The sequence below is a fragment of the Sinohyriopsis cumingii genome, chromosome 15 (genome assembly GCF_028554795.1).
Source record: "Sinohyriopsis cumingii isolate HCF-2022 chromosome 15, ASM2855479v2, whole genome shotgun sequence".
Classification (NCBI taxonomy): Eukaryota; Metazoa; Mollusca; class Bivalvia; order Unionida; family Unionidae; genus Sinohyriopsis; species Sinohyriopsis cumingii.
In genome coordinates this window covers 87,544,039-87,556,550 of record NC_142975.1, presented here as the reverse complement: position 1 = coordinate 87,556,550, position 12,512 = coordinate 87,544,039, and the positions used below count along the sequence as shown (strand labels likewise).

Below are 12,512 nucleotides of genomic sequence, written 5' to 3'. Positions count from 1 at the left end.
TTTTTTTTAGTCCAGTGTTTGAAATACTGTGTTTTATGTTTATTTTCAGATACCAAAAAAGTACTTCATTTGCTACCAAAAAAACCTACACAGATGTTTCATTAAAAGTTTGAAAACAAATAACTGAAAACAAAAATCTAAGCTCAAACAACCAAATCTACGCTTATAGTTTCCAGTCACACAGTAAAGTATAAAGTCACACAATACATGTACATTGATGACTGAAAATAGACATTGCTTGTACATTGATGACTGAAAATAGACATTGCTTGTACATTGATGACTGAAAATAGACATTGCTTGATTAGTGTATTCAGAATTATTTCACTTCACAATAATCTGCACATATATTGGAAAACAATTTTAGGGTTCAAGCACATTAGAGAGCATGTCACATGTGACGATAATATTCTACCATTTTTTTACCACCATAAAAAATCCTAAACTTTCTGAAATAAATAAAATTAAGATAATTTAAACAAATTATATTCATTATATTTGTGTCAATGAGCCAACAATTGGCAATATATGGTTCTCCCAAGTTTGACTTTTTGCCACATCAATTTCTGATAATAAGTAACTCATTCCTCCATTTCCCCAAAACAGTATTACTTTGTCTGTAGCTTCATATTATTTAAAAATGATGTCTGAAAATCATACAGCAAGAAAGAATTGTTTAGGAAAGAATATCTTGGCATCAGATATACAGAAAATATTGAGGTTCCCAAAAAAATGTCTGAATCTTGTACATTCACATTTATTTGGAGCAGATATTTATTTTTCATTTAAAGATTTTACTTTGTATGTGTTTTGTAGTCTTTAATGTCAGTAATGTTTTCATAAATTCAGTTTTTCTTCATTTAAGTCAGAAAATACTTTTATGTCTGTTACAACTCCAGGAACAAAAAGAACAAAATATGATCTGAATCATTCCCGATTATTTTTTAAACATGTTAGAAACCACTTATACCTAGATACGTGACTGGCAAATGACCAAATACACTTAATCTTAAAAGAGTAAAAGCACAGCCTTAAAGCTTGCAGAGAAAATACTTTACCAAATTAAGTAATAAAAATGAGTCGACAGCATGAGGGTCCAATAATTTTCAGCAAGTGAATGAATTTCAATTTCAGATAGAAGTGTGATTTGTAGCAGATGATGGCAATGCAGAAATTCATGTATTGATTAATTTATTGCAAGTCATTGTGGTTAATATCTTGTAAAGCACTGTGGATAAGATGGGTAGCATATTTTATTTTAACTTTCTCAATGATTATATCAATGAAAAGTTTTTCAAAATTATAGCCTAGTACCTGTCATGCCAATAACACCCTACAGAAAATTACCTACTTTGTAAGGACGGTACAATTCATTCAAGATTTTCTAATGCTTATGCCATCTTTTACTACAGAACATACTTCTAACTGAAATTCAGTTTTCTTTTGTTGCTCAAAGTATTAGAAATATTGTGTAATCAAAGCTTTTAGTTATAGTGTTTAACTGATAAATGTATTTTTCAGCCAACTTGAAGGATATGACTACACTGTACTCAGCCTTTTAAGACAGACTTAAGTATTGACAATGGAGATGTTAACAAAAAATTTATAGACGATGGCTTTGACTTTGGAAGTTTTCTCCTTTAATAAAGAGTGATGTAATACTTTTACAATTGAAATTTTCTTCTAAATAGAATTAAGATCGTTTAAACCAATGATATTCATTCTATCTGTGTCAGTGTACTAACAAATGGTGAAGTATGGTTCTCCCAAGTTTCAAGTTTGACTTGATGCTATAGTGATTTCTGATAATAAGCAAGCTATTCCTCAACTTACCTAAAAGAGTATTAGTTTGTTGCATTATATTATTTGAAAATGATCTGAAAATGACAGGGCATGAAAGATTTGTTTTGGAAAGAAGATGTCGGTGTCTGATAGTTGTATGATATTACTGGAGCACACACACACATGCATACACGTATGTTCAGGCAGGCAGGATAAATTAATTCCTTACTTTTTCATATAAATGATAATAATACTAGTATACATAAACTCTTATATGATGTATGATAATGTTTCTTTTTATGTTATAAAATATGAAACATATATGTACATTTCAATTTCAGAATGTTCTCTTCCAATTGATCTGCCAGACATAAGTTTATCTCCCTTGAGTTGTACGATACCAAGTCACTGCACTGCAGCTAAATGCTGTTTTAATGTGGAAGATATCTCCAGCTCCCTCTATGCTGCAGTTGACATAAGTTTCTGTAAAGCAGAACTAACCATCACCTTGGAAAAGCTGACATATACTGTGCCCCTAATGGACTTTGACTTCAACAAGATACACCAGTATTACTTACAAGGAATTCTTAGGATTCAGTAAGTTAGCCCAAAATGTATTAACAAATTGTATATGTTTGCGTCATGTTGTTAACAGCTTCTTCAAGAACTGGCAGGAGTGAAATCCACATATTTGATTAGAAAGAGGAGTTCCAAATGATATCAGAATCCTGTGTATAGTATAAAGTAAAAGCAAAAATGACCTTTTCATTGTCTGTTAATTTTCATGTTAAAAATTGTTCTAAATAAAGTCATGAACAATTCTTGAAATTAAAGCTACAGATATGCATCAAGAATTATAAAGTTCTTATTTTATAGGACTTAATGAAAATGATTGATACTTTAAAACTGTGGTCAGATAATTGCAGGTATTGTTGAAATTAATACATATTGGACTATTTAACTTTATTAAATCATACACAGACCAACTGAAATAGGCTGTCATGGTGTGTCTTTGGGCAAGGCACGTTACATCCATTGTTTTAGCACTTAATAGTCTTTTATGCTCTTGTGTGTTCTTAAACTACAACCATTCCAGCTTACTAATTTAGAGTGCATATTTGTTAAAAATAGAAATTTTGGGAAAAAATGGCTTGTTTTATAGTAGTCAATCACAGTTTGGTGTAAAAAAATAAAATAAAAATGACCACTGCATTGGACACTGGGATATATTTCTGTATTGTGTGTGACCTTTGATATGGAAGAACACTTATGTATTAGGGAAAAAAGTAAACAAAATCATGTAAAAATGAAAAAGACCACTGTAGCTGGACTCTGAGATAATCTCTTTACTGTGTAACTTTTGATCTGGAAGACTGCTAGTCTACATGTTTGATTAAGCAAAGTGTATGATGAACATTTGTTTTGCAGATTCGTCTTGAAGGATTATAGTTCCAATGGCTACTACAGGATGACCTTGAATATGTCTGTGTGTCTCGAGGCTTCATCTCCAACTTGTGCTATTGATGTACCTGTTTTCAAGGACACGTTGCTTCCCATAGTGCCTTGTGCTTATGATGCACCTTTTATACAAGAAGGTAAGAGAAGATAACCCTGCATAACAATGCATCGGTATAAAATGATTTTCAAGAACTGTTCTGTTGATTTTGTTTTTGAGAATCATTAGATGAGAAAAAGTAAACAAGCAAATTTCCAGCTTGAAAATTTTTTTTCATGCAAGATGCAAGAGATTTTTAAAAACCATTAATGTGGGTTTTTTTTGTCATATCCAGGTTCACAAACTCTGTTTACTGATATCATAAGTTTTTGTTTCCATCAACCTTCAGAAACTTAAATATGGATATTACATGTGTCATGCTTCTGTTTACTTCTTGTATAATTTGGATCTAATTAAGTACTTCATTCATGTTTCCATCAATGGTTGCTATATTTAACTTCTTTTCAAAAAAACATTCTTGACCTAATTTGTTACATCTTGTCATAAAGGGCTTTCAGAGTTGTACCAATTCTGTTGATGTGCCATCAGCTATGGCCGCATTGCTAAAAGCAAGTAAATACTCTCAAAAATTGCATAACTCATTAACCACATTTATGCATCACGAAGCAGTACCTATGTCTGAGCTATGTAACATCAACATCATTTATAATACACAAGAGCGGCGGTATTACCAAAATGAGGAAAGATATAGTTGTATAATGATATCAAATAATGTAGACTTTCTCCTTATATAAAAAAGTGCAGTGCAAAAAACAGCCCCAATTACTTTTTCAGTCCAAATTTATCATTTCAGAACTTGAGTTTGTTTCTGAATTTTAGAATTTTTGGCCTAATTAGGCTGGTTTGAAGTGCACATAGACATATAAACCTTTGCAGAAAGTAGGATAGGTTTCAGATTTGGACTACAATGGTGCCAGGACAAAAAGATCTTGGGTCCAATACACACAAAAAAAATTATGTCCACTTTTCACCCTTGTGTACATGCTTGACTAAAATAGTCAGTTCAAAATGTCTTTTCTACACCTAAGTATTTGGTTACCTGAAAATTCTTTAGAAACAGATCTCTTTGGATCATTTCAGAAGTAACCCCAAAATTGCATTTCCTATTCATGTTTTAGATTTAAATGAAAAGATTTTCCAGGGCCAATAAGTTAATGGATGGCTTTTTGATGACATCATTAAATTTTAATATTTCTTGCTTATTTGATCATTTGTGCATTAACATTTGACAGAAATTGCAAAAAATAGCCATTCCCTCAAATAATTTATAGGAAATTTTTACAAAATCAATTAAGTTAATAAAATTTCCAAGGGGCAATGAGTTAACAGAATTTTCAGAAATTTGACAGCAAACATCCTGCATTGGAAGGGTTTCATCTCATTAGAATAAGCTGATCAGCCATGATCGCTAAAAATATAGAAACCTTTAACTGACTTTGCTACAATTGCTAAACAGAATTGGATGATATTTAACAGAAAACATCATCAGGGCTGTCCCAGTAAAACATACCTAAGACCCAGGTAAGGCACTTTTAATGTGGGGTACTCACCCATAGATGCAATTTAGAATTTTCTTATCATTTTAATCTGAACTATGTGAAATTAAAGTACCCTGGCATATATTTATATAAAACTGTCATCCCTGGGTACCATGTATGTTTAAATGGAACAGCCCTGGCACAAAGACCTTTAAATTTATACAAATGTAAATGATGCTGATCTGCCATTCAGTATGACCATCATTACATAAATAGATAAAGCTTTGATTTATTTCTTCTTCAAAAGCATTGAAGATAATCTGAATAGACTGAATAGAAAACAGTGGAAGCAACCAATGATGAGGACTCTTAAGAATCACAGATTTGGAGTTATACAGAGTTCTCCCCCTTGCATAATTCTTTTGGGAACAAATTTAAAAAATTAATTTCAGATACACGAGTCATAAATTTAAATAAAACAAGGTATATAAATTAGCATAATAATACACCATTGGGATTAAATTGTCAACATAATTGTCTCATTTGCAATGTAGTTTAAAGCTGTCAGAAAATATAAAATTGAAATATAACAAGTGGCACTCAAGATATACAAGATTACCTTGGAGAACAATGCCATTTGAGTAATCTCTTGGGAATGAATTGTGAATAAATTAGCTCTACATGAATTTAAAATCCTAAATGTTTGGGGCCACCTGAGTAACTTAGATTGATTTGTGTGTTAGTGATTTTTAAAAAGTTACAATTTAAATTGGGCTTTGTACAATCACACCAGATGTTGCCTGTGCATCACTGACGTACACCAATAACCTGTTAGGTCAATAAAATCAGGATATTGTGGATGCATCTCTGATAAAATGTTATCCCAACTGACCAGTTCAGTTGTTTTAGCATGAAACTGGAAATACATATTATTGCTTTAGGCCCAACAATGTTGCATTTACTTAGTGCTGATCGAAACTTTTCTTTCCAATCCACAGTTTCACTACATGTATGAATTTTTGCTCTCACAAGCTAGCTTATGTCAGTTTTACAAGTGACTGATCCTTTTGATGTTTTGTTTGCAGACTTCACACTTGCTGGATTCAAGGCAGAGAATGACCTTAGCCTTACAAGCCCAATTGTGGACACCCTTCAGGAAAAGCTCTATGCCACACTCAGAATATCACAGTATATGCAGAAAAACCAGTGTTTGAGAACTGTGGCTCCATACATCTATAGCAATTCCACCAAAGGATGGAACAAAGGTGTGTAATGGTTTAAATATAATTAAGTTAATTGCACAGCAACTTCTAACAACTTTTATCAAATACATTAACATTTTGAACCATATGGTTTCACACTGTAATGTAATACTTAGAATCATCATGTAATAATATGATTGAATTTTACAAGGGGATTTACATGATTTTGTACTACATTGGCACTGTACTACACTGTAATGTAATACTTAGAATCATCATGTAATAATATCAATGAATTTTACAAGGGGATTTACATGATTTTGTACTACATTGGCATTGTACTACACTGTAATGTAATACTTAGAATCATCATGTAATAATATCAATGAATTTTACAAGGGGATTTACATGATTTTGTACTACACTGGCATTGTACTACACTGTAATGTAATACTTAGAATCATCATGTAATAATATCAATGAATTTTACAAGGGGATTTACATGATTTTGTACTAAATTGGCATTGTACTTCAGTCTGATTAACAGTATGTAGCATACTACACAACTTGTAGATTCCAGGAATTAGCTAGTTGCTAGACTCAGATCTTTAATTTTTTTTCTTTTATCCTGTGGACCTCCTCTGATTTTGCAATGTGATCATCCAAAGCATTATTGAAAATCATGGCCACTGATCACGTTCAGCCAATTGCCACTTACTTGACTGTAATGATGTTATGTCTACAAAATGAACTCCTTATCTGCATTCCTGATTTTCCTATAACAGCCTCAGTTTCTGAAGACTAAGGGTACTGGACTTCATATCAAAGTCTGTTGAGAGCCCTGGCAACAAAGGGTCTGCAGGGAAGGATTTGACTGATTGTTTGCTATGAAGATGTTAAGTGTAACACCACCCTTCTCCCTTGTTTTTTTTTTTTTTTTAAGAAACCTGTGGTATTTTTAAGACACCTTTGGTATATAAAGGTAACTTTGTCTTCATAAATGTATTTCCAAACAAACCACACATTTTTTTTTGTATCTCTTGATTCAGAACACCAGTTTATACCAAACTTGCCTAGTAGATGCATCTTGGAATGTACACTAAAACTTGGGAACAGTGAAAAACTTTTAAGGAATGAATAAACATTTTTATTTAAAAACAGACTCTTTTGAAGGTAGAGACTCGAGTTGAAGTAAAAGAAATAAAATAACAATGTCTATTCATTTTGAGAGTAAAAAATGAAACAAAAAAGTGATTTGTAAACATAAATTTCAGGACTCTGTGCCCTAAATGTGGATGTACCTGCCCTAATGAACATCACCAGCTGTTACCTGCATAATACCTGTACAGGTGTGTCATGTTGTGTTGAGGTGAAGGAGTTGGGAGGTCGTACTATTACCATGGAGTTAGAGCTTCTTCCATGCCAGAAGAGATTCCAATTTGGCATTGAGCAACTCAAGTTCTCAAAGACTCTTATTGATTATAACTGGGGTAATTGTCCTATACTCTCCATTCTAGATTGTAATCTGTGTCTGTCTGTCTGTCTCTCTATCTATCTGTCTATCTAACTATCTATCTATTTGTCTCTCTATCTACTTATAATGTGCCAGTTTATCCATCTGTATATTGATTTTTATATCTATATATTCATTTATCTGTGTACCTGCCTACTTGTCCATCTTTCCAAGTGTCTTTTATTTGTGTTTCTGTCAGTTTGTCTTTGTCCTTCATTAAAGGTCATGCAGTTACATCTAGGTAGAATTATCTACATGTATGTATTCCTTGACAAATGTTTACATTTTTAATGATTCAAAATTTGTATCATACAGTCGTGCTTCTTCTTTCATTACAGAAGTATTCACAATACATTTGATGTCCTCAATTAATGTTATGATTGCCAAACAACACAAGGGAGATAATATTTCTTAGACTGCCAAATGACATTAGGGCTGTTCCAGTAAAATATATATCTCCTCCCCCCCGCACTTAAAAAAAACAACTTATGTATGAGGTTGTGTTTCAAACTATTTTGATTCTGACAGTGGAAGGTTGGTTTGGAAAATCACTTTTGTTGTGGGTTGTGCTAACAAAATAAGAAATCGCTGGTAAGAAGAAAAAAAGAATATATATTTAAAATCACATTTAACCCCCACCTACTGGTCTAACGTGAATAAAGCATTGGGTCAGAAAATGATGCCAGTACACATGAGTACACGTAATTTATATAAAATTTCACTTACTTTTAATGCAGTGATACACGTTCTGCAAATTATATCAACATCGTGGATATAAAACGTGCTTTGTGCAGTATGCAATTTTTATTAAACTTTTAACTTTGAAACTGCATTTCACAATGTAATTCGTGCTGCCAGTAGTGGTCTCGCAGCGCTTGATGCAACATCCAGATAGCTGGATACTTCGGTTTGACATGAATGGCTGTTAAACTAAATTTGATTGGTTCATTGGCCCTGGAACAAGCTTTTTATAGTAGTTTTAAACTTATTTTCATCATGAAAGGTTTACAAATGCATGTTTCGAATAATGGCTTCACAGTGAACCAAAATGGCTGAATCACAATAGGGTTTGTCTTCAGACGATGTTTTCAGTCGGCAAATACTGGCTGGTGGTAGCTATGATGACAATGAATTTCATGTATAAAGGTCTGTTGGACATTGGGAAAATGTCACTGGAAATACCAGTGTGTGATTTTGAGCCCAAAATTGATGTTGGGTTTGAGTCCGATGTATGTGTTGGATGGACAATATGCCAGTTATATTTATTCAAGTTACCCATGTCAGAACAAGCAAACTATGAGAATGTTGGACTTAAGACCCTAATACAGCATTATGGAAGAGAAAATGTCTGGTAGCAAAGCACCGATCCAAGGAAGTGAACCTTTGGCAGAGTTAATGTTAGTGAAAACTCAGAGGTCTCAGAAATGCTTAATCACGCATATTTGGATGTCAGTTTTATATTGGGGATGCATAAAATAACTTAGGTGAGAGTCCTCCGTAGGCATGTAATAGGTGGGCGGCAAAATTCAAAGACTTGCCAATCCTCCTTCAGCCACCTGCTTATTGGGAAAATGTGTTGATCAATTAGCTGTGCTGATATTTACAATGACAGAATTTAATGGCTGAAAGCCCCCCCCCCCCCATGTACATGTCACCATTATAAGAGTATATCAAAAGAACATGCTGCAATAGCTGGGTGGCAAGATCAAAGGCTTTGACTGGCAGCTGGGTGGCAAAATCTACTGATATTTACAGTACTTGAATTCAGAGGTAGAAAGACCCTGAGATGTACATCTGGTCATTTATAACAGTACATCAAATAAACAACTTGAGCTTTCATTATTGTGTTCATTTCAAAATGTAGCAGAATAAGCAGTGCATGTGACCTTGGAATCATGACATGTTGAGACTTAGACTTGAATGAGTATTTTGGGTTAAACAGCAAACTGACGAAGATTGTAATGAGATTCAGGAGAGTGCTAAAGTTGCTAGAACTGATAGTTTTGATGGGACAGTAGCCAGGTGTAAGAAAGTGTGTAATGGCTAGCTTAGTGCTTTGAATAAGACCTTCCTTGGATTGACAAAATTCAGACTCACTCTGATGGACAAGCAAAAGCTATGTCATTGTTATAAAGAATGTAGAAATTAAACTCAATGGCAACCAATAGTTCTTATAATTTGCATAGTTTTCTGTGAGGGGACTGCAACTTTTGCTGGTGGGACTCCTGTTTTCACCAAAATGGGAGTCCTGGACTCTTAGTTTTAAAATCCTAGTGAGAACTCTGGAAAACTTTTCTTTTTGGAACAGAGACATCCAAGAGAGAATACCCATTGGTCCATACCTGTGAGATGTTGAAAATTGCACAACCATAAAGAACAGTAACTTGTTCAAGCTAGTTATGCATATGCGTTTCAGACAGCAGGCAATGAAAGGAGTTCTCAGCACAGAATAATATTCATACACAGAGGAGGAGGATCATATTAAATTCAGAAACAGTTAACAGATTAATGCTCATAGGAAATATCAGAGAATCCACATACAACGTAATTACGTGTGTGTAGATCTCTTGTTGGCAGAACCACTATGGCAACAAAAAAATAACAAGACAAACTTTCATATCATGCAGATGTATTACCAAATGAAGTACATGCTCCCTATGTGCAAAAATCAATGGCATTAAACATAAGAGACTGACTGATCTGTGTAAACTTCAAGCAAGATGGATAAAATTTGTCCTGTTTGTGTTCAGTTCTTCCAGTTTATATTTTGATCATGGTGATATTTTCTACAGACCTTTTGCACATAGTTCCAAGCCATCATTTGGTATTTGTATTACAAATTGGATTACTATTATCTAGTACACAACATTTTGAAGCTTCAGTAAGAAATTACATCAAAGGGAAGACAATAAAGGGTGTACAGTTAATTAAACCAATGTGAATTTAGCTACTTAAAAGATGTATCAAATCGATTTTAATCTTCTGGTTATATCTGTTCTGGTCTGTTTCTGTCCATTCTGGTGATTATGTCCACTGAATCAGTATGGTCGGAAAAAAATGTGGCAGATTTGGCAGATTATGATTACCGGTTTACACTGTACTTCTGCCTGAGAGATGTTAATAATTTTATTTCTTGGTTTGTTGATTCTGGTTGTTGCTCAGTTCAAATGTGTCATTGAAAAACATTGATGCATTCTCATACCTTGTTACAAATATTTATTACAGATGCATATCTCCAGATATCAGTAAATACAGCTTGAACAAGTTATAACAGTTCTAGTTGGAACAATGGACATTGTTAGAGAAACTTTAAGTGAGCTAAAATGTAAACTTTTCAGCAGCGTGTGATGCAGCTGGATTGCTTAAGACTTCTCATATGTTCACCATGAAAAATTCATTTGTACAAACTGATGATGACTTTTTGGTAACTGTCAGAAAGGCATAATTGACGATATTCAAAGGTCTACAAAAATTACTAGAGTCAAAATTTATAAACTCATACAGCTGTGGCAAAAATTATGGTCTAATACCTTTGCTGCTGTTGCCACAGTGGATTAGTTGGTTGATTTAGTTTGGTCTGGTTTTTTTGTTGTTGGGTGTGGTGGTGTTTTAACAGTATATTAGGTGGAGGAAGAACCCTGAAAGACCACCAACCCAAATTTGGTTGATCTGTGACAAAAACTCACTCTGTGAGATGTGCAAGTGATGTAAAAGCAAGCACCTTAGTACACTTGGGCACATGGAGCCTCTGTTGATTTGATGTTTATCTCCAACAGCCAAAGTCATTTAGAAGACATGAAATCTTGGGCTTCGGTAGATCATTATGGCCTTTACACCATTTTCAGATGAGGACTATATATGGCAGCCAGTTTTACTGCTGAAGAAAATCCAAGTAATTCTGAGACACCAAACACCACTTATGTAGAACCACTGACCTTCCACAAGTAACTGGCAACATTCTCATTTACACATTGGAGGCAAGTAATCACATGACAAGCATCTTGTACCACTTGACCATGGAAGCCCCTCAGATCTGTATCACATTACATGCATCTTATACCACTCTGCCATGAAAGCCCCTCAGGCCATAGGTACAAGTCTTATAAGAAAGCCTAAAAGTGGGAGACAGAACCTGTGACAACTGGATTGAAAGTGCAGAATGTTACTGCTAGGCCATCAGTGATGATGATGATGCTGTTGACAATACATTTAACTGCCATGACATTGATTTTACGAGTACTCTGGAAAAAATGATTCCTTGACTTTCATCCATTTTTAAAAATCTAATTAATGATATAAAAATGTTTGACTTGCTATATTTGTTTTGTTTTTGTAAACTTTATATTAGTCTTGCAGCAAGCATAAAAATAAGACATCGTAACTGAAATATATGTTCTTACAAGAAATGATATAATGTAAAAGTAGGCAGAAATAATGCAACATCACTTCCACAGGCATTAATGGGTTTTTTTCTGACAAATCATGTATTATAAGTTTACCAAAACATTATTGAAAAAAATAATAACAAGGAATCATAGCATCTGACCACACATTTAAAGCAATACAAGATTTAACTATTATCCTAATCAAAAGCAGCATGCCTGAGAACAAAGAAAATTAGCAAGACATAGTGATCACTTTAGTAAACACACAGCTTAGTAAGGATACAAATTCATGATGTCTGTATTAGACTAGAAATCCCTATTATAAAATCCATTTTCATGGACGTTAAATTAGTAGGTATTAAGGGACTGATCAATGACATCTACAAATAATAAGCCACCATGAAAATTTGTGATTTCACAGTATTAGAGACATACATGGTTGACAGGCAAACAAACAATGGGACAAAAGATAGATTATAATGAACGAATACAAATCAAAATATGCAGTAGATTATATGATCTATAAGAATTCAGTAGATTACCTCCAGCCAGCTGTCATTTAAATCGCTTCTGTCCCCAACCCAATATTAAAATCGCTTCTGCTGCCCACTAACCCATAGCCAGAAATTATGTTAA

General features: G+C 33.7%; 1 protein-coding gene across 1 annotated transcript in view; it reads left to right on the top strand.

Moving 5' to 3' along the window:
• The window catches only part of LOC149782250 (uncharacterized), a 300,926-nt gene that overhangs the window by 64,988 nt on the left and 223,426 nt on the right, over positions 1-12,512 (top strand). Inside the window, exons 39-42 of the mRNA XM_089935100.1 lie at positions 2,124-2,379; positions 3,211-3,377; positions 5,862-6,041; positions 7,253-7,468. Coding sequence (XP_089791226.1) covers positions 2,124-2,379; positions 3,211-3,377; positions 5,862-6,041; positions 7,253-7,468 — 819 coding nt within the window. The remainder of the gene's footprint in view (positions 1-2,123; positions 2,380-3,210; positions 3,378-5,861; positions 6,042-7,252; positions 7,469-12,512) is intronic.